The sequence below is a fragment of the Parus major genome, chromosome 1A (assembly GCF_001522545.3).
Source record: "Parus major isolate Abel chromosome 1A, Parus_major1.1, whole genome shotgun sequence".
In the NCBI taxonomy this organism is placed as follows: Eukaryota; Metazoa; Chordata; class Aves; order Passeriformes; family Paridae; genus Parus; species Parus major.
Genome location: NC_031773.1, coordinates 22,959,146 through 22,982,570, shown reverse-complemented (window position 1 = coordinate 22,982,570; position 23,425 = coordinate 22,959,146). Strand labels below are relative to the sequence as shown.

Sequence of the window (23,425 nt, the reverse complement as noted above, 5' to 3'; positions counted from 1 at the left end):
TCCTGCCTGCCCCGCGTTTCTTACTGGTTTTGTCATTAATGAAGTAGAATCGGGAAGGATTCGAGGGAGGTCTGAGACACAAAGGAGCCCGGTGCGGTGGCAGGGTAAGAGGGCACTTGTTGGTTCGGCAATTTACGAGGAAGAATTGCCAAGGCAGAGAGAAATTCTTTATTAAAAGGCAGCGGGTTGTAGCGAAAAACGACGAAATAAAAAGTGCCTGCAAAGTTTGAAAAGAGTTACAGCTGGTTAAATTGTAGCGCAAGCTATAAGTCCGTAGAAAAGTACGTTCGCTTCTTTACAGAGCCAAGTTCAGTGAGCAACGGCTGTGATTAAGAAAGCATGGACTTTTCCATCTGTATTTTTTTAAGTTACAGGAATAAAAGGACACTGGAGTGTGTAAATATCAAAACAAACCGGCAAATAAAATTAAATCCTGTATACAATTAAATCACATGATTTTGGTTTTTTTTCTTGCTTCTTGTCGTCTCTGTCTCTTTCAAGTATGCTTTCTGCTATGCGCCATTAAAGCAGTGATTTTGTTTGTACGGCACACATATAAAGCTTCAGAAACAGCCTTAGTGTTAGATCTGGGTGTTTGAGCTAAACTTACTGAGGATATAACTTTACTTCCCACTCCTTTCGGTTCAGGTACGGACCTGGCAGAGAACTTGAAAAACTGAAGCAAGTGTTCTTTCAAGTGGCTATGATCGCGCTTGGCCCGCACCCTTCCCTGGGCTGCCCGCTCGCCCTCTGCCTTAAGCCCGTGTGCCGCTACTCTCGCCCGCGGGACCGCGCACAGGCGTAGGGGCCGCTGCTCGGGGGGTTCTGGCACTGGGACGCCACCGAGGCCAAACGCCGCTAAAGCCGGGCTCGGCTCCCGCGGGTCTCGGGGGGCTGCAAGCAGGCGCCCTGTGTACTGGGACGGGCTCTGCGGTGAGGAGCTGCTCGGCACGGCGAGGGGGTGTCCACGCCCCGACGGGGCTGTCCTCGCTGCTGTGCTGCCGCTGCCCTGGACCGAGGGCAGAAGGTCCATCTGAAGGGGTGGTCTCCCCACCTCGGCGCTTGGTCAGAAGAGGGGTTTAGTGCTGGGGAGAGGTCGGGAAGCCGGGGCGGGGTGCCTCGGGAAGCTGAGTCGGCAGGTGGAGGTAATGGGCTGGGCGAGTGTCGTTGGGGAGGAGAGGCTGCGGGGGGAGCGGCGGGGCGCGCCCGGTGCGCGGTGCCGGGCGCGAAGGGGAGGCGGGGGAGGAGCGGCGGCGGCGGCAGCGCACGGGCTGGGGCCCCGGCCCGCCCGCCTTTGAACCGGGGCAAAGCAGAGGCGGGGAGAGGGGCCGGGGCAGGAGGCGGACGGTGACATCAGAGCGGCCGGGCGGATAAGGTGGGAGAGCCGCAGGAGCGGAGTGGGCGAGCGAGGCGTTAGCGATTAGCGGCTGCCTCGGGTTCCCCGCTCATCTCGGCTCACCTCAGCTCACCTCACCATGCAGAGGTCTCCCCTGGAGAAGGCGAACATCTTCTCCAAACTTTTCTTCAGGTGGGAGCCCCGGTGCGGCGGGACGCGTGCGGGCGGGGGCAACGGGCCGGGCTGGGCAGCGGCGGGCGAGGAGCTCCGCGGAGAAGGGAACCGAGCACCGGGCACCGAGGAGCTCCGGAAGGGTCTGCGGGGAGAGCGGTGGGAGCCTCGCTTGTTGATCAGATCACTTTTTTGTTGTTGTTGCTGGGGTTTTAGTACCAGGAATGGGCTCTGCCAGGTGTCATAAACCTTTGCTGGACCCGGACAGATGAATTTATGACATAATTTGAGCAACCTTTGGTAATTGCTCAACCAGTTAATCTGTTATTTCGTGTAAACTTTGAGAACACTGTGGGGTGGTAAGGAGCAGAGGGGAAATGGTCTCAGAGCAAGGATTCCTTCTGGCTGGCTCTTTGAGTATTTAGCATTTGCTCAGTGTGCAAGTGTAATATATGATCTTATTGGAAACAGTTCCTTGTAAGCCTTGAAAAAGTTCTCTTACAAGCAAACTTCCTAGTGCCTTTTATTTCTAAAAACTTAGAATAAAAAGAGAAGGAGTCAATAACAGTGCCTGGGCACAATGTTCTTTGTAAGACAATATGGAAACTGAATACGTCGTATGTGACATTGCTAGAAATGACAGTGTGAACGGGAAAGAGCAAATAATCTTTTGGGCATTGGCCCTCACAGCACTGGTTTTACCAGAGTTTTACCCTCTTCTGTTACTGAAGGGTCTTTTGCATGGCAAGGAAGGGCAGGAGGAAATCTTGTGTAAGATGTAAACATGATGACTGAAATGAGAGCACATGGTGTAAAACTGTATCACTCTCATGAGGTCTCTGCCTTAAAAACTTAGGGCTTTTAGCCCACTTTTATATCCTTTTGGGATAGCTTTCAGCAGGTTGGTCTGTATGGTTTTTAAAGTTTCTTAATTGAAGGGAGTGTGTATGAGTCACTGTTTGCCTGTCCCCCCTGCTTTGGCTCATTTTAGCCAGATAGGATAGAAGAGAATGATCCCAAATATAACCTGTTCCTAAAGTTTAACAAGCATCCAGGTAAAAGTAGAGATCCTACAGGTTTTCTCCAATGGTGCTGCAGTGGGCAAGAAGCCATGCTTTCTGCCAAATACTGTTGGAACCAGAGAGTATGCATGACAGGAGTGAAAGCAATTAAAATTCTCCATAAATGATACTTCAGTCGGTGCTCCTGTCAAGTATAAGACAGAAATCTGTAGGAAATAAGTCCGTCTTTTAATTAAATTAATTTCTTGAGGGGCCACTTGCTCTATATAATTTTATTTATTTATAAACTTCTATAAATTTATCATCCTAGAACCTGGGGTGTTGAAGGTGTGAAGAAAAAAAAACCCAATAAGATAAAGCAAATATATTTCTGATTCCTACCACAGTGAAAGTTTCCATGTCTGAAACCAAATGTAGTTCCTGCTCATTAAGTACATAATTAACCATCCTGAGTCCTGAGCTCATCTTTTAAATCACAGTCTGTAAGTAAAGTGAATGGTGTTTTAATCATGTTTCTCATTCATGATGCATTATACTGTACCAGATATTGGTCAGGTGACTGTAACTAAAGTGATAATAATAAAGTATATGAAGTTAAGGAGATGCTCATGATGAATATTAACTAGGAAAAAAAGGTGTATACAAAGAGATTGCTTTTTTTCAATGATAATGAAATAGTTGCTATCAAGTACAACACAATATATGTTTCAGTGAAGTAACTTTTATAAGAGTCTGCAATGCACTTGTGTGAAGTACCAATCTGAATAATGCGATAAGTTGAAGATCATGTTAGCAGAAATGATGTTAAAGTATTAGCTATGATTATTCAGGAAATCTTGCTGATAAATATATTACTATTTAATGTACAAGTTGTTATCAGCTATAGGTGTGTAAACCTATTGGCGAGGTTTTATTGCTTCATAATCTATCCTGTTTGGGTGGGAGAGATAGGTTTAACAGGTTAAAGTCAGAATGTAGCTCCCTGATTATAACTGAATAGTTTATACATGTTTCAATATTGTTTGGACCTTTTTTCTTAATTCTTTATGCAAAAAAAAAAAAGTGAGGAAATGTTTTGGTATACAAAGAGTAGTATCTTATAGAAGGTGTTACCTTTTTGTTGTATTAGTGATAGTGATACTACTGGGGCAAAAAAAAAAAGAAAGAAAATTTCTAGGAGTGGTCATGATAGAAAGTATTTAAAATTAGAAATTAACTTTCATCCTAAATTTTAAACAATTTTGGTTTAAAAACTGAGCTTTGGTGGATAAGAAACAAAGTGTGAAAACAAGTGGTTTGACATCTGTTAGGGCGACACTTAGAAAATACTAAATACTTAGAGTTTGAGGTTTCAGAGATTGTTTTGTGTTTTGTTGTATTTTCCTTATTACATTTTCAGAGTTGATTTCTTGTTCCCAGCCACATGCAAAACATTCTTTCTGTTCATTGGCAACTTTTTACCTTGCTTAAAGGAAACAGAGTTTTATGCCAAAGCAGTCAGATCATGGTATGCTTAGCTTCATATTCATCATGAAACTTCACTTTTGTTTTTATAGCCAATACTTATTTTCCTTTGGAATTTTGGGGTTTTGCAGGGTCAAGGCCCTATCTTCTGTCACAAACAATATCAAACTACTTTGCAATCACCTAGTTTTTATTGAAAATTAACTGAGATCAGGAAGTCTTGCTAATTAATCAATTTTTATCTGAGAACTGGCACGCAGAGTTATTTCTGGAGTTTCAGAAATGGCTGCAGCTGTGGGACAATTCTGACTTTATTACTTTTCTTTTACATGCAACTTTAGATATTAAAATACAAGTTTTCAAAAAGTAATCTTTGTGCTCATGTGCAACTCTTTAAGCGTATACTTTTGCTTTGGTACCTATCAATCATGACAACTCTTAGCAAGACCTAGTACTTCAGTGCCTGATTCATTATTAAATCCAAATGAGAAATACAAACTAACCCAGTTTTTTTGTCAAGTCTTCTCATGGATTCAGTCAATCAGATCTGCTCTAGTTGCTTCTTGCTTTCTAAACCAGAGAAAAAGAAATCTATGCATTTATATAAAAACTGTCCAGTGGTTCCTAGAACAATTTAGTCAGTAAGGGATAAATGCTGGATTCATTCTTCTGCCCTGTGTGTGTTGTGAGGGCTAGGAAAAGGAATTCAGTTCTATACCTTACCTCTTCTAGGAAGCAGGACCAAGTGTTACTAGTGTGTGGCAGTGAAGGTGTTTTAATTCTCTATCTTTGGCTCAGCTACTTTTTAGAGCATAAATAAAGAGTGAATCTGTACTCTTCAAAATAAAAAACTTCTTTGAAAGTCCTAATTCCTTGTGTGAGACTTCTTAAGAAGTCTGCTAATAATCTTTAAGGTGGGTAAGACAATTCAGGACTTGAGTACTTAGGCCATACACTACAGTAATGTTATTCTGTCACTCTTTCTAGCTTAATTCAGTCATAATTTCAAGTTAAAGAGTGCCTTGTACAAGATAGTTTCTGGTTTGAAAAGGCATATTAATGATAATTAAATTGATTCCCTTCAGAGAAATGAACTAAAGCCAGACCTTCCCTGGGCAGTCCCTGCTCTGTTCTTGAACTGCATATCTTAGAATTCTAGGCCAACAACTTCCTTAGGATTTTCATTCTTGAATTGAAAAATCTTGTGGGTTTTTTGCAAAGTTTGGGATTTAATGCATACATTTTTACTCAAAGTTTCTCCTGAAACTATCTTGAGTTCCTAAAAGTCCCTGATTTTGTATAGGAAGCTTAAAGGACTAATTCATGCCTCTACATTTCACTCTGGAGGGCAGGTGTCTGGAAATTGTAATAAGCTTCCCTTATCAATACTTAGCTATAACACTTTGATCATCTTCCCCCTTTGAAAAAGGAGCCTCTGTGTACAGTAGCAGGTGAATGACACGGTGTTATGCCTCAGTTTCTGGGGCAGTTAGCTTAGACACTTACACAAGACAATTTTTCTGTAGTATACTCTTAGGGCCTTGTATGTATCTAGCCCTGATGAGCTGCCTTTCACTGATCCCAGGCAATCATAAATGATGGCTGTTAGTGATAAGCAAGCACAGATGCAGCTGCAGCACGGATTCTGGCCCTGTGAGGCTGCCTGATCATTCTTCTGTTGCCCCAAGTGGTCCTTGGAGACCTGCTGGTCTGCCAGTACTTCAGATCTGTCTAAACCAGCAAGGTGTCAGCTTCTGAAAGTCAGATGGGTCAAAGATGTGCATGCAAGTCTTGGATTCCTTCTGAAAATTTGACTTCTACTGCTGTTTCCAAGGTAAAATATGAAACTTGAAGTGAACTGGAGGAAGGATGCAGAGTCTCCTACACTTCAAGTACAGGGGAATACTTTCTTTAACCATAAGGCTAAATTGTGTCTTTGGCTCAGCCTGATACTGCATCTTTGGTCTAATGACCAAAAATGCAAACCTTATGTAGCACAGGGACCTTCTCTGACTGCTTTGTAACTCTAAAGCAGAGATGCCTAGATCAAGTTGCATCTGACTTCTGAAATATATTTAAAGTCTGTTTTCTTCCTGCAAGAGGAAGACTTACTATCTTGATATTAAAACTAAATTATCAAGCATTTGAAATATTTGCAGACCTGTCTGTACCTTGTTATTTTCTACATGCTTATTTGATTTTGGTGAGATAGAAAGTAATTTGTCAAAATCCTTGATTTTTTTTAAATACTGTAGGCAATGACATGGTTAGTAGATTTATTATCTATATTATAGAGGCTTCTAAATGCACTGACAGAAATCCTTTGCACTAAGCAAAATATCTGATAAAGCATTGTTTTGAAGATCTTGAAGTCTAAGTAGATGTCACAAAGATGGGTTAAAAAGAAGTTTCCTTACTAGTTTTGTAGAGGAGAAAGTGGAGTGTACAAGGGTTGTGATTTGTCCTAGGAGCATGTGGTGGAGTCAGTGCAATCTGCCTGGGATCTCCTATCCAGAACTTTGATTACACAAGAGTATTTCTGGTGTGACTGGGTTATTTCAGAATATTTCTGCAGTGAACAATTATTACCTCTTTCATGCTTAAGAATCTAAGTCTCCTAATATCTACATTTTTGGATATGCTAAGTTTCAAAGTGGTAAGAATAGTGTGACTTATTGCAAGAGGTTTCTGCAGGTTGCAGATATCTTGGTTTATGTTTTTTCTTTCACCCACCCCCCAGCTTTGCAGCATATGTGTTTAGGTATAGTTGTGGAGGCAGGATGGTGCCAACTTGACATCCAGGTAATAATGTGTCACATTATGTCCTCTGAAATAGTTAAAGTTAAAGGTGAAAATTAACTAGTGTTTAAGGAGACATATTGAAACACATTGCCAGATGTGTACTTGTAGATGCAGTTCAACCTGCTTCCATGAGACTAGGGGTACACCTAGGTGAGACAAGCAAGAACTCAGAGGCTGTTTGTGTCAGTCCCTCTCTCATAAGCAAAAGGATCTGCATGAGCATTTTCAGTCAGCAAGTAGCTAATCCAAGGCTGCATTGTCATGAAACTCCCCTAACTACAAGAGAATAAATAGGCATTTAAGACATGTTTGGAAAACAGCATTGTTTTTCAATTTAAACCACAAGCTTTGTGCCTTTCAGATATGGGTAGGCATCCTTCTTTCAGGAGAAGATAGGTAGGAAGGGGGAATTGATCCTGAAAGGCAGTGTTTGGGGTGGGCTGTTGCAATACAAATGTCTTGATTCCATGGGCAAGGTTGTGCCTTAGGAGAAAATCCTAAGTGACAGCTGGTAAAGGTACTTGGTTTTAGGTAGATTCCCATATTTTAATATTGTTATTTACCCTTTATTTTCTCCCCAGACTTTTAAAAGAATGTGATTTTTTTTTATTGGAGTCATTCTGATATCTCACTTTAGCTTTCACCTTAACTCTTTTTAAAGTTAATCTGTAAGTTCTGGAATGCTTTTATTTCTCTATAGGTGATAAAAACAAAGAAAACAAAACCACAAAGGTCCCCCCCAATGTTGCTTTGCTCAAAACCTGACTGTTTTGGAAATCAAAAGATATGAAGCATTTTCTTATTAATTTGCAAGGATCATGCTGAAGACTAGCATCATAAAATACCAGGATACAGAGAAAATGGCAAAGAGCAAGCAGTAAGAGAAGCGGCGCCTAATTCAAGGGTGATTCCATATTATTGTGATGGTAATTTACATTTTGACACTTGGTATTAAAATTAAATGAAATGCAACTGTGTTCACCTGTTTATTTATACCTGACCACATATCAGTCATTTGGGTTGGAACAAATTATAGTTTTGGAAAGGGTCATTGCACCTGATGTGCAACTCTATGTTATTTTTTTATGAAACATATCTTAAAAAATTCATGACTAACAAAGTGAAGTGCTAAATTGGGTGGAATGTGTTGCTATCACTTAGTGACACATCTGGAATATTTAAAAATTCAATTAAATCATGAATAGCACTGCTCTGCAACAGTTTTGCTGATGCAAACTCTCTGTAATATTCCTTGTTCTTTCAAAGGACCAGGAGAAAAGAAAGCTTTCTCTTATTCTTGCTGAGGGATATATAATTGAGAAAAAGAACGAAAATTAAGGAACATCCTCTCCTAGTCTGTCTAACTGTAGGTATATGCTGAAACAGCCTTGTTCATAGCACATCATCACCACTGTTATTTTGTTAGCTTTGTTAAGGAAATATTTGAAGCACGTCTTACACTTGAATTTGGTACCTAAACAACTGACAGTTTGCAATACAATTAATATATTCTGTCCTTCCATCTTGCACAACCTATCCCCTGATGTGCTGTTTTCTCTCAAATATCTGTCAGTACTTCTGAAAACTGAAATATTTTGATTACCTTACTAATTGTAAGGAAAAACATACTGAATTTCTGCTAAAAATCATTTAGCAGTTAGATAATTTGAATAAGTATCACTTCACAAAAACTGGCCATAAAAGAAAAGACTTCTCCAAGAATTGCTGTGGCATAATCCTAATTAAGATTTGATATTAAAATCCTGGGGTTTCAGCAGAACATTGATTAGTCTTAAAATGGTGCTGCTCACAGCTAGTGGCAGAGTCAATAATATTGCAGCTAAATACTTCCCATGTCAAATAACACCTCATGGGGAAGAACTGTTTATTAGTGAAGAAATTAAAATCTTAATTTTTGTGATTGTGGGGAAAACAATAACAACAACAACCTGGAAATCAGTAGGGTCTGCTTTTACCTTTGTTGAAACCCTGCAATAATTATATTTAAATATTAAACTTATATTTTGTTTTGTTTATAAAGGGGGAAATGCTAAAGTTAATATTGTTTTGAGAATATACAATGTGCTATCTCAGTAGGTTAATATTCAAAACAAAATAACTGCAACTCTGCTCTGTTGAGGGTGACCAAGGGGCAGGGGGCAGGAATAAGGCAGTTGTGCTCCTTGGGCATGCTGACTTGTCCCATCTGTTAGCAAGGATCACAGAAAGCCAGGGTCACCTTTTACAGCTGCATTACAGCTGCAGGATGTTCAGAGAAGACAGCTGGTGGTGCAGACACTCCTGGAGAAGCACTTTTGGGTGTAGTAGGGCCACTTCCAGTATGAAGTAAGCAACAATTTACAATTTGCTGCTGCTGCAATGATGGATATCTTTTGTGGGAGGATGGGAGTGCAGAGCCTCTGATGCAGTCTGGTCAGAGGAACTCTTTGGGACTTTCTGAGATCTACATGGTACCTCAGCCTTATCTTGCAGCTGGTAAGAATTCATGGCTCTACAAACACCTAGTAAAACTTAAGCTCCAAAGCATCATAATTACAGCTTGATTATGTTCCTTCCTCCCTGCCCTACCTCCCCCTTAATTGTTAGGAGGAAGGATAAGTTAAAGCCAGAGGCACTATTCTTGATCTCTCCATTGAATTTCAGGTCCAGTTCCTTAGGAGCTGCAGTCACTATGCTTAACTATATTTTGCACAGGTATTAATGCTTTGTAGAGGGGAGTGAAGGCATGGCCACCTCTGCACTGCTCAGGAGGTGTTGCTCTGTTGTGCACAGAGCACCTGTTGAAATGGCAGCGGTCTGATCAGTGACCCCTGTAGAAGAGCTGCTCTGTTTTGCTGCTCTTGGGTAGCCCAGCACCACTGTTCTGTCTCAGCAAACTGTGCTTCTTGATCTGGATAGCCTGATGGAGCTAGGGTATTCCTGTGCTCAGGAAGGAGATCTGGGCAGTTGGCTTAGCAACACAGATGCTCCTTCTGTCTTCAGTGACATGCAAAGCAGCCTTAAGGGAGAGTCAAATCCTATTGACAAATTGTTAATACTCTCCGGAAAGCCAAAGACATCTGTCCTATTGGTACAAATTGCTTGAGTGGGATGAGTCTGAACATGCTGTAGAAAGCAATAACTGTAATAAGAAACCTGTTAACTACTCTTTTAATAAAAGACAAAGAAATGGTCATTAGAAATTTACCAAACAGTACGTTATATATATGATATTTACATATAAAATGCATAATGTATGTTTTACTATGGGCAGTAGATAATAGATATGGAACTTGCCTTCTTTTTTCCTTTCCTACTCTGCATCCTTTAAACTTGTTCCCTGATGGATTTCATGCATGTGTACCCATAATAACATTCCTAGTTTGTGGCAAAACTCTCACAGCACTACAGGTTTCTCTGTGAAGGGGTTCATTAAATGCCAGCCGGTAATCCGATGGCATTTGCTAACATAATGCTGTAAAGCCAATCTGTTTCCCTTCCTTCTTGCTCTCTTCCTTTCAGAATAAATTTCTCTCTCTCAACAACATCAGGAAAAACCTCAGCATTAATGTTGACAAGTTGTTTCCATTAAGCCAAAAAAATAGCTCTGACTATGTCACCTAGTGTTATGGAAACATGGATAACTACAGATTATATTGCCAGTTAAAATAAATTCATGGTCATTTTGCATTTCAAATCTTTGCAAAGAATCTAGAACATAATTGCTATAGGAATGCTATAGAAAACTGGAAAAAAAAAGTTTTTGTTAGATATTTAAGTGTTTAGGTCTAGTATATATATTTAGATCTAGTATATTCCTTTTAATAAAATGCAAACTATCTCCTGCAGTTCCTGACAGCACAACTCAAGCAGCCGTTGAAAATCCACCTTGAGACAAACATCACACATCAGGCCAACTCCTGCCACAATTACCACTCCAACCTGAAGCCACCTGGCACAGTGCACAGGTTGGCCAGATGCAGTTAGGGTGGTAGTTCCAAGCAAGGCCAGGGCAGCTGGGAGAAGAACATCTCTGTGCAAGCCCTGCCAGCAGCTTGCAGTAGGAGCCTGGCTGCAGACTAGGAGGTCCCCAGGGGAAGGTGTCAGCACTGCTCATTTAGCTGGCTGGAGGAGTTTATCTCGCACAGGTGCAGCTACCACAATGAGCAGTGAGATGAGGATGAGGACTGCCTAAATCTGTATCAAATACTGACTTGGGAGAGGAGGGGAGTTTAGGGACCACATAGTTTTGATGGCAATGATAAATGCACCTGGTTAACACAGAATTAAACACAGCTTAAAATGTGAGACATTTCTAGAAGTACAGTAGATCTGCTAAGTGTGCTGCCTTCTCCTAATGATGATACAACCACTCAGCTCTCTTTCTAAATGCAGTCGCATTTTGTTACTTTAGGCTGTGGCAAAATGCCAGGGTAAGTGTTAATCAAAACTATAAATAAAATCAAATATGTGGAGGGAAACAATATAATAAAAACTGTTTTCTCAAAACATACAAAGTGAAACTGTAAAGTGCTTATCTTTTGTCGGGTTGGGAATTGCTTATTGCAGTCTCAAAGCATTTTTAGGGGGCTCAGGAAGGTTATTACTTAGCTACAGTGTTGTGAATTAAAGACGTTGCCTAGGAAGTACTGTTACTTCCTTGCATTAGGTGCAATAGTGGTTTTATGTCCCATAATTTGTATTCATTCTGTCATTACTGAAATACCTATGTATACGGGACGTCGGTGAAGCTGAGAACAGGAACTCATGAGAGTTTCTGTTCCTGAATGTCAAGGATTAGCCAGTTCTCCTCAAGATGTGCACAAAGCCAATAGCAGCTGCCCTTTCTGTCTTCAGGAGCTGGCAAAATACAAATCAGTACCTGATATAGCATTTGCAGTAGCCATGAAAGACTCTGTATAACACATAAGTGATACATGAAATTCAAGATTTTTCTTCTATTCCATTTTATCCCTGAAAATTATTGGCCTCTATTTCCAATAGCTGTAAAGTTTATGGATGTTTAATCGTCTCCAAATGGTAAAATGAGAGTTCAGTGACTCTACAAAGTGGACTTTCCTAGCTCCCTTCCTATAATGTACCATGAATCACTTGTTATTTCTCAGCTACAGTGGTGTGAAAGACTGAGCTAAAAGCCATATGATTCATCTGAAACCATACTATTATTGCAGAAATTAAGGATACTCCTTCAATTTCTTAGTGCATATTTTCTTTGCAGTGGGTGTGCTATAACCATGCACTTGGGAAATATCTTGGTGCTTTACTGACTTATGGGGATTATAAACTGGTGTCTCATGCAATTCATAACTTCATTAAAGTAAATTTTCAAGTGTGCATGTGTGTGCACACAGTTGCATACAAGTAGTCTTCATCCGTAGTGTTAAGGGCTTTTTGTGCTTTTGTAGTGTTCAATGATGTTCCTTTCCCTTTGTATCAACTTCTTTGCACCTTCATAGGCTGCAATTGAGAATGTGGATTACTTTGTGTGTATGACATATGTTCTTACAGGCATACAGGTAAGCATATCCAATAAGCTGTTCATATTTTCTGAGTGACTGTGGGAAACATTGTTGCATATATTTTGTGGGTTTTTAGCTGTTGTCTAGAAAAACAGTTTAAAAGAAAAATTTTAAAGTGATTGAAGTTTTGCAGAATTTTATCATAATCATGAATCATGCCGGTTTTTTACAAACTCTGGTTTACACGTGGAAGTACAATGGCAATCAACCACAAGCTACTTCTTTTGCAGGAACTTCATTTTTTTAAGTAAATACTTTTTATTGATGACAGTAAAGCAGAAGTTCAAGTGGTTTCAAAATACACCAGTTCTTATGTTTTGATCTAGTCCTTTGCTTTCAAAAAGATTTCTGAACAGAATCTGGTGAAAAATTTTGTCGAAGTTGATCCTTGGGGATTTAGAGGTCTTTTTGGAGCTGAATAGTTTGATAAAATTAGTCATAGTGTATAAAGGTTTTCTCTACAGAGTAGCTATTCAGAGTAGTCTTTTCCTGCTTTGTTTAGTTTCAGACTGCCCTTTAAATTGCAAAATTTTAAACATGACATTTGAAAAAACAAATGCAAAATACATGTATATAATGGACACAATGAAGTTCTTATGAGGAGTCCTGTGCAAGATTTGTGTTGTTAAGTACATATTGCAATGTAGGATGTCATAGAATCATAGAATGATTTGTGTTGGAAGGGATCTTAAAGATCGCTGGGTTCCAACCCCCCTGCCACAGGCAGGGACACTTTCCAGCAAACCAGGTTTCTCCAAGCTGCATTTAACCTGGCCTTGAACACTGCCAGGGATGCAGCATCCCCAGCTTCTCTAGGCAACCTGTTCCAGTGTCTGGCTATCCTCAGTGTTTCTTCCTAATATCTGATCTAAACTTGTTCTCTTTCAGTTTAAAGCCATTCCCCCTTATCCTGTCATTACATGCCCTTGTGAAAAGTTCCTCTCCAGCTCTACTAGAGACCCCCTTTAGGTACTGGAAGGCTGCTCTAAGATTTCCCTGGAGCAATCTCTTCTCCAGGCTGAACAACTCCAATTCTCTAAAATTTTCTTCATAGGGAGATGTGCTCCATCCTTCTAATCCTTTGTGGCCTCCTCTGGACTCACTCCAACACCTTCCTGTCCTTCCTGTGCTGAGGACCCCAGAGCTGGCCACAGTACTCTAGGTGGGGTTTCCCCAGAGCAGAGCAGATAGAAATGAAACTTACATGTCCACTTTACTATAGTTCTGATTTATTATTTATTTACATGGACATAGCATATTTGGAAATACAGTACAAAGGTTTCAATCCCCTGTTCATTTGCCTCCTGCTGACTTGGTAGGAAGTTTGGGGCACAATCCCAGACCAAAACTTATAAAATGTAGGAATTTCACAATTATTCTTTTAATATTATATTTGTCAATATAGTTTTATAAATATAGTGCAGGGCTGCACTATATTGTGTCATATATGTGTGTGTATGTGAGTGCATGTGCACTTAGAAATACTTGGATGCTGTAGACAAATTATTCAGGGTGAGACAAAGCAACTCCAGAATTAATGCTCAATTTTTTTTTTTATTTCTAACATTGTTATTTTTAATATTTGCTTAGATGGACAAACCCAATTTTGAAAAAGGGTTACAGACGACGGTTGGAGCTGTCAGATATTTATCAAATCCCTTCTGCAGACTCTGCTGATAATCTTTCTGAAAAACTGGAAAGGTATGAAAGGTTAAATAAATTTGTTTCAGAAATCACACTGCAACTTCCATTACACAGCTTTAGGATGAAATGTTTAAATAGCATTGGGTGCAAACTAATTGAAAACAGTTGTTGTACTTTGGACATGACTGGGATCCCTGGTGCAGATGTACTACTTAAGCGGTCTAAATTTCTATTTACAGGTACCTGTGATACCTGCCACTGATCGCAGAATCACAGAATATGCTGAGTTAGAAGGGACTTAACAGGATCATCAAGTCCAAATCTTCGCCCTAAAGAGTACATCCCCAAGAATCACACCATGTGCCCAAGAGCAGTGTCTAAACACCTCTTGAACTATGTCAGGCTTGGTGCTGTCACCACTTCCCTGGAGAGCCTGCTCCAGTGCCCGACCACCTTCTTGGTGAAGAACCTTTTCATAATACCTAACCTAAACCTAGCTTGACTCAGCTTCATGCTGTTTCCTCAAGTCCTGTCACTGGAGAGTCCTGTCATGAGAGAGAAGAGATCCGTGCCTTCCCCTCATGAGGAAGCTGTAACTGCAGTGAGGTCTCCCCTCAGCCTCCTCCAGGCTGAACAGACCAAGTGACCTCAGCCACTCCTCATATGGCTTCCCCTCAAGGCCCTTCACCATCCTTGTTGCCCTCTCTCGTATCTTTCTGATACTGTGGCACTCAAACCCGCCCAGAATATTCAAAGTGAGGTTGCAGGAGTGCAGAGTAGGGCTGGGCAATCCCCTCCCTTGCCCGGCTGGCCATGTTGTGCCTGATGCACCCCGGGACAGGGTTGGCCCTCCTGGCTGCCAGGCCACTGCTGGCTCACATTCAACTGGCCATCAACCAGGACCCACAGGTCTCTTTCTGCAGTGCTGCTTTCCAGCATCTCATTCCCAAGAGTGTCTGTACATCCAGAGCTGCCCCATCCCACGTGCAGAATCTGGTCAAATCTTACCTTTGTTAAAATTCATATAATTGTTGATTTCCCAGTCCTCTAGCTTGTTAAGGTCTCTCTGCAGGGCCTTCCTGCCCTCAAAAGAGTCAGAAGCTCCTCCCAGTTTTGTATCATCTGCAAACTTGCTCAGTGTCCCTTCCTGTACAATGTCCAAGTCATTTATGAGGATGTTGAAGAGCACAGGGCCAAGGATGGAGCCTGTGGAACCCCACCAGTGCCAGATCACCAGTCTGATGTCACCCCAGTCACTGTAACCCTTTGTGCCCAGCTCATGAGCCAGTTGCTCACCCATCACATGGGGTGTTTATCCAGCTGAGTGCTGGACATTTTGTCCAGAAGGATCCTGTGACAGGCAGTATCAAAAGCTGTGCTGAAATCCAAAGGGATTACATCAACTGGCTTCCCTTGGTCAGCTGGGTGGGTTTCCTTGTCATAAAAGGAAATCAGGTTTCCACTCATGAAGCCGTGCTGGCTGTAACAAATGACTACGTTGTCTTTCAGGTGTTTTTCAATACCTCCCAGAATAATCTCCTCCACAGTTTTGCTGGGCACTGAAGTGAGACTGACAAGCCTCTGTTTTCTGGGGTCTTTCTTCTTGCCCTTCTTGAAAACTGGAACAGTGTTTTCCAATCAGCTGGGACCTCACCAGACCCCCAAGACTGCTCAGAAATCATTGTGAGAGGTTTTGCAATGACACCAGCAGCTCTTTGAGGATTCTTGGATGAATCCCATTAGGCACCATAGATTTGTAAAGATCCAGCTGGAGCAGCAGAACCTGCACAATTTCAGGGTGATGAGGGAAACTAGACTCAGAGTTTAAATGTTAGTTCCCTGAAAAATGAGACAGCAGAAATGCTGTTCTTTCTTCCCAAAATAACTTTGTAAAACCTTGATTTATTTTTTCTTAATGAAGTAACATTCTTAATTTCCTTTGATACCACTGTTGACAGACTAATTGTTTCTGCAGAAATCATATTCTGACTTTCCTCATTTAGGTTTCCAGTCTTCTTTATCCAATTTCAGTGGGCCCTAATTTAGAAATTGTGCTGCGCTTGTGACTAACTCTTACAACAGAGGTGCCTAAATCCATTCCCTCTCCACCACCTGATGTACCAGGCAGCTTACATGTAGCTTTCACTGATGTACCAGGGCAGCTTACCATCTACACTGTTGTGCCAATCCAGTCAATTTTAATTGCAGTGTGACATAAGTTTTCCAAACCAGTGGAATTTATTGAGAACATTGGTATGCTTAATATGTTTTGATAGCTTATAAATGAAATATGCTGGTTATCTAATATTCAATTAAAAAATTGAGAAAATAGTTAGTTGAAGTTAGTCTCAGGAGTGCTTTAATCTTTGAATTGGATTTTGCCAAAACGTATGTTCTCTTTATACAGCATTGCTTCTGGCCTACAATTTCTTATTGAAAAGAAAGTTATTGTCCCAGCAACAAGGTTTAAAATAGTACTGTGCAGTGGAAAAGTCACATTTTTGATGCTTTGTTGGTGCTTTCTTTTTTGCAGACTGGAAGAGCTCCAAAACGTTTATTTGCCTATTATTGTACTCTGGTTTTAAGTACAGCAGGTTTCTTTAAAACATACAATGTGACCTTTTCATGAAATAATTCCCTGCAGGGTGATGTATGACCAAGTACTTAAAACTACCAAAAATGTGGCTGAACTAGGTTTGAGCTTTTATTGATCTATCAAGTCCATGAAGGCCAGATTCTTGGGGTCTCTGCACAGCTTTCTTTCATTAGCCACCTTAGCTAAATCTCCTTGGATATACTTGACTTAATTGAAGTATGTCACAGCCAATGTATTTGCTCATACAATTTAATGGTTCTGGTTTTGCTTTCTTTTCAGAGAGTGGGACAGAGAGCTGGCAACTTCAGAGAAGAAACCCAAACTTATTAATGCTCTTCGACGATGTTTTTTCTGGAAATTTATGTTCTATGGAATAATTTTATATTTAGGGGTAAGAATTGTTCTCCTCAGGAAGTTTTAGTGTTCCTTAAATATATCCAGGTTTTAGGGACTGCTAAATTAATACAGAATATTGTGAATAGCTACAGATTTTTCCTCTGTGTGTTGCTTACCAAGGTAAATACAGAGATGTATTCAGGGGCTTTCATTAAAAAAAATCTTAATACCTTTTGAACATACACATTAATAGTTTTTAAATGTTTCTAGTGATGTTAGTGATCCCAAGTGTGTGATCACACACTTTTCAGGTGAAAACCTGAACTGATTACGTTTATCACCTAACATGTTAGGTAGGATTACCTTTACTTACCAAATGCCACCTGTTTGTTTGACAATCCTATCACTGGGGTTAAGAGACATGAAAATAATATATTGCTAATGCTGTCTCACTAGGTATGCTGTGTAGCCAGACTGTAAATCTGAAAATTGCTGTTAACCAATATGCAAATTAAGTATCTGTTTTACTTACAAATTTCTGTGATTTAGTAGTAAAAAAGAGTGTATCACCTCTGTAAGGAGGGGTAGCCAATCTTGGGCTGAAAGGGTGTTGTGAGGTTATGTAGGGAGAAAATAAGAAGGGTTAAACCAAATTGTAGCTACATTTGACTATTGCAGTTAAAGATAGCCAAAAAAAAAAAGTTTCTATAAAGACATTAGTAGCAAAAGGAAGGCTAAGGAGAGTTTCCATTCTTTTCTGGATGCAGGGGGTATTATAGTGTCAGGAGGCTACCCTTTAGGTACTGGACCCTAAATTGTCTCTGTCCAGGTAGAGCAGTTAGCTATCTAGGACAGGGCCTTACCACTCTCTTGGGAATGGTGTGAAGAACAACACAGACTCTCTTGTGGAGTTGAACAGGAGAATTTTCCCCCCTTTATTACCTTTGATCTTTTTTTATAGACCGATACGTGAAAGTACAGAAAAGAAAACTCTTATTGTTTAGTAAACTAACACATCACCATCATTGGTCAGTGGGGAACACCACTCCTCGACCTTCTCTTGCAAGAAAACAAGAAACAGACAAACAGCACCTACAAGGCTGTTTTCTATCTCTGAGGATTGTTTTAATTCCTCCTTATGTTTTCCCAGGCCACTTTCTCAGGCAAGACTGAGAAAGTTATGCAGCCTGCTATTCCACAGGCACTGTGCTTCCTGCTTCATAGTTAGCATCCATAGGGCCTCTTGCTATGTAAGGAGCTACATGATAACTCTCTACTCCTTCATCACCTTTGTCAGCTCTTCTCTGGGATGTCACCTTGTGTTTGCAGACCCCTACTCAATCAAGTCTTTTATGTGTTCCTGTGATCTCATTACTGCCTTTAGATTTTAAACTTTTTTTACTCACCAAGCCAGCAACTCCTTATTAATGGTAAGTTTGTATTTATAAAACCCCATTGACAATAAAACAGTTCTACAAAAGTAGCTGACCATGGACTGTAGTAGCTATTCCTGCAGAGTCTGCCATCAGAACCTTTGCACTAGTGCATTCCTGTTAAAAGTTAAGCAGTGTCTGAGCGATCTTGCAGGCAGTCTTGAGGATAACAGAGGATAATACTCTTTCCCAAAGTTCAGGCAATGTGTGGATGCACAGGGTTGATTTCTCCTTGTGCACTTTTTAAATTGAGTTCAATTTTAGATAGAGTGAGGACAGAGGAAGACTGCAGGATTTTTCACTCATACTCTTTGGTTGTGTGTATGGGGTTTTTTTTAAATTTCTTTTAGAAATCACAGATGCGTGCAATTAAACACAGTAAATGAATCTGCACTTTCCACAATGAACATGGAAAGATTAAATCTTAGTTTAAATTCTTGATTCTATTATCATTAGTGTTCATTTTATTTAAAGCTGCTTTGCTGTATTGAAAGAGGAATTGTAAAAACACCAAATTGCTCCTGAAGCTGCTGGTGTTCTTTGCAGGCTTGCTCAACGGAAATTAATGGGAGCTTTGCCATAAATTTGAAAGGGGACAGGATGTTGTGCCGTACTGGCATAGGTGTAACCAAGTTGTGTGTTCTTTTGAACTTCATTTTCCTTTCAGCTTTTTGCTTGTCTAATCTCTGAGCTGTTTTCATGGCATCTTTCTTGGACTGTGGTTTAAACTGTGCTGACATCCCTGCTGTTTGTATAGATGTCCTTTCAGCTGGCAACACAGCTTTGCTCTCATTAAGTCTAGCCTTTTTTCCATCTCTTCCCTCATCCCTGATGCGCTGTAGGTAATGATGTTATTGCAGGGTGGACACTTTTGCTCTGACCCCCTAGAGTACTACAACTCCCCCTCATAAATAGTGTTATGTTAGGCACGTTGAGTTACTGCACTTAATGTGTCTGCTCCCCTGCTGTTTGAGACTGTTTCCATTCTTCATCCTGTCAGAATATGAATCTTGTCATTTAAAGAGCAGGTGTTATGGTGGTGAAACAAAAATCTCGTATTTTAGCTTGATACCTGCTGGCCAACTAGGTACTTTGCTGTGAGGATCAGTTTGATTCTGTTTGTATTTTGGTCTTATATTTATTGCCATGAAATTTATATTTCCACTCAGGCATAACAGCTGCTAATATTAACTTAGAAGTGGTTTCAGTCTCATATCCCAAAGGACCATAATGAGGATTTCCTGGAGTTCTCACATATGGGTCATGGGTGTGAGTGAGGAGGCAGGGAGGGAAGCACTTCTTGGCCATATGCCAAAGAAGAGATGTTCATTATTGTCTGCAAACGCAGAGTGTTTTAACATATGGAGGATACACGTAACATAAAAGTTGTTAGAATAATCATACCAGGTCAGATTAGCAAAATATGCTGTCATAATCTCATTTCTATTCAGATCTTTACTCTTTTAATTAAGATTTTGGTGAGGGAGAGACTTATGGGTTTCTCAGTGGTCTACGATGAATGCAGAGGGAAGAATAAGGACAGGCAAAGGCAAGACATGACTCTTGAAAACAGAGTTTTCTCTTAGGTGTACAAATTCCATTATTTTCAAAATTCTTTTCAGTTGATTCATATTTATATCAGTGGGTAATTTCAAGTTTACAAGAGGAGACACAAAAACCAGGCAGTTCTGCTTTGATTTGTATGTAGACTAGATAATATCTTTGGTAAGCAAACTGATAAATCTCTATTGTAAACCAGTGGAGTTTTATGCCCCATGAGATAGCGTATGACTTGGCTTATTGCCAGCCACTGTTCTAGTCTGTAAATCATCTTTTTTTCCAGCTCGGGAATGTATGCAATACACTTATAGTCACAACAAACACAGCAGCAGAACATGTAATTTTCACTGGAATAAAAGTAAACACACAAAAAAAGTTGCTATCTTAAGCTTCTTTAGAAAAGCTTATCTTGGAATCTCCAAAAATATGAAAACACTGTATTGTCCTTGAGGGGTGAATGTTTTGTATTTTATGAGTTTTGGGGAGTCTTGCTTCGATGCTTTGGGATGCATATGGTCTAAGCACAGCTGTCTTGGGTCATGTGTTATTTAATAAACACTCCTCCCTTTGCCCACTAATAACACTGAAGTCTTTATCAAAGCTGGCTCCAGATTCACAGCAGAGTGGTGTTTAACTTGGGTAATGTAGCACATAGTACAGGTATGGTGTTTGAGATGTAAAATTCTACCTCTTCTGTGGAAAAAGTGAATGATGAATATCAGCTCCACCAACAGTAGCGTGTACAGGTTATAGAAGCACTTGCAATTGCTTTTGTATAAGAAAACCCAAAAGAGAAGAAAAAAAAAAACTAAAGGAGATTTTTTTCCAATCTATTTACCACAGTATAACTTCAATTACACCTGAACTTCACCAGTTCCCTTCTCTGAGTCTCTATGGTGGTCTGTGTGGTTTTCATATGGAAGGCATTACTGGTAACTTTTGGGCAGAATTTAACACGCCTATACAAAAGAATTCTGTAATGTCTTGTTACTTTGGAAGTATCACATGCTTTCTGCTGCAATGCAACAGAAAGAAGAATAAGAAGATGCGTGCAAGTTCATAATATTACATATTTTTAAACTGATCATAACAGTGAAGCAAAGAAGCACATTCATACTTCATGTCCTTCTGAAGCTCATGCAGATGATGAATCAAAATGTTAGACCACAGCACATAGGTGATTTTTGGAGTTCTTTGGGAAAGACTGGGTAAGGAAAGAGGAGGCAAGAGGCAGAGATGGAAAAAGATGAGGTTAGAGGAATGAAAGTATGAGAATGATGAGAATGAAGAGAGGGAGATAGAAGGCAAAGATGAGGTAACACTGATGAGGTTTAACTACAATGGAAAAAGAGACTGAGGACAAATGTAATACCAGACTAAAGTCAGTGCTTTAGCAAATCATTTGGATACCTTGTAGTTTAGTGGTTTGACTTTACCTCTTTCTCCTCTCCTACCCTGGTTCTGTATCCCTGGATGGGAAGTGCTGGGTCCTCCAATCAATGCAGGAAGGACTGTTTTCTCTCTGGGACCTTTATTAAGCCTGCCACCTCTACCATTTACTTCTCCTCATGCTTTTGTTACAGAACTGGATGCAGTGTCTAGAACTGTTGAGTAGGATGATCCAATTATTTACACTTCTGTTCTGTTCCTATTTCTATATTTTTGTTTTGTTTTGTTTTTGTCTCAGCTATATTCTCACTGTCTTGAGAATGGTGGTGTTCGTTTTGGGAGTTCTGAGGCTTCCCTTATCCTGTAAGTCCAGTAAAGTGCAGTGATAACTGTTCCCTAGGGACCAAAACAGAGGTTCTGCCTGATAAACTAGATTCAGTCATATGATATGCCTAAGCTTTACAACTCTGTAAAGAAAATGTGGAAGCTAATCTCAGTTGTCACTTTTGTAGAAAATGATCCAACAAAGTTTACAAGCCAGATTTGCTTTGGTGCAGTTGCAGGAGCATCACAGACAGCAGTGAGCTGTCTGCTCTCCTGTGCAATTACTGCAATTTTCTGTGGTTTTCACAGCAAACAGGCCTGACTTCCTCATTTAAGATGCAAGACTTTAAATCTCATGTGGTAGGACACTGAATTGAAACGTTAGCCATTTTGAAAAAAAGTGAACCACTGCTGACCAAAATTACTTTTCTTGTTTCTCTCTGCAGGAAGTGACCAAATCTGTGCAACCCCTTTTGCTGGGGAGAATAATAGCTTCCTATGATCCAGACAACTCTGATGAAAGATCCATAGCCTACTACCTGGGCATTGGCTTGTGCCTTCTCTTTTTTGTGAGAACACTGCTTATACACCCTGCTGTATTTGGTCTTCATCATATTGGAATGCAAATGAGGATAGCTATGTTTAGCTTGATTTATAAGAAGGTAATTGTTTCACACTCAAAGCCAAGGCTCCGTCTGTAGCCTATGTAACTTTTAAGCTAGTTTGTTGAAAGATTGATAGTTTTGTTAAGGTACACAAAGTACATGTAAGAATAATGGGGCTAACAGTTTCTGACAGCCCTCAATTTCCCAGCCCAAAGAATGAAATACTTGTCTAGAGCTGGTTTGACTGAAATCAGCCTCTGTGAGATCAGTCTTGCTGCATATATGGTGAGATGCCTTAATTGTTTTACCACTGCACTCCTGTTAAACATGTGCACTGCATAATAACATGCTGGTGGCCAAAGAATATCTTCAAAAGAGAATTAGAGGTGAAGATTTAAACAATAAATGTAACATTGAAGGGATTGTGTTTGAATGATACTAATGACACCATTATAGCAGGAAGAGTCAACAGATACTGACCCATCACATGTTCAAAAATACTAAGATTTAAAAAGTCACTCTGTTTTACCAATACCCAAAGAAGGAAATTTAAATAAACATGTTAGTTATTCTAAGATAAATCTCACTGTGAAAGGATCTTTCAAAAATATCTGTCAAGAGAGGCAACAGTAGGAGGATGCACAGCAGTGCACAGCATGCATGCTTAATTAAAACTTGCATTTGCATATATATCTATATCCATAAAATATTCAACAGAAAGAAAGGAGTAAGTCAATACATCAATATTTTTAAAGCAAATTAATGGCTATATTGAATTCAAGTGACTTAAATAACAAGTTTAATGAGACTTTCTTTATAGCATAAACAGATAAGTGGATTATTACTTATACTATTGCACCATTGCTTATCATTTTAATCTTTATTTATTGTGTTTTATGGAGATAACTTAGATGATAATTTTTCTATGGTTTTGTTTTCTTTTACAGATCTTAAAACTGTCAAGCAGAGTTCTAGATAAAATAAGCACTGGACAATTGGTCAGTCTTCTATCCAACAATCTGAACAAATTTGATGAGGTGCGTCATCAGTTGTTTAATTCACTTGGTGATCCATCAAATACAAATGTCAAGTTGTTCATGACAGATATTAAGGAAGGAAGGAAGGAGGATAAATGAAGAACTGCACTGAGTGCTCATTGTAGACTAAATATTCATTACCTTGGGAAAATGTGTTGGCACATAG

At 40.0% G+C, this 23,425-nt stretch overlaps 1 protein-coding gene across 2 annotated transcripts in view; it reads left to right on the top strand.

The window, feature by feature from the left end:
* Positions 1-1,353: 1,353 nt before the first annotated feature.
* Positions 1,354-23,425, top strand: part of CFTR (CF transmembrane conductance regulator) — an 88,185-nt gene continuing 66,113 nt past the window's right edge. For both annotated transcript variants that reach the window (XM_015629191.3, XM_015629190.3), the window contains exons 1-5: positions 1,354-1,528; positions 13,926-14,036; positions 16,855-16,966; positions 22,064-22,279; positions 23,170-23,259. In XM_015629191.3, coding sequence (XP_015484677.1) covers positions 1,476-1,528; positions 13,926-14,036; positions 16,855-16,966; positions 22,064-22,279; positions 23,170-23,259 — 582 coding nt within the window. In that variant the 5' untranslated portion in view covers positions 1,354-1,475. The remainder of the gene's footprint in view (positions 1,529-13,925; positions 14,037-16,854; positions 16,967-22,063; positions 22,280-23,169; positions 23,260-23,425) is intronic.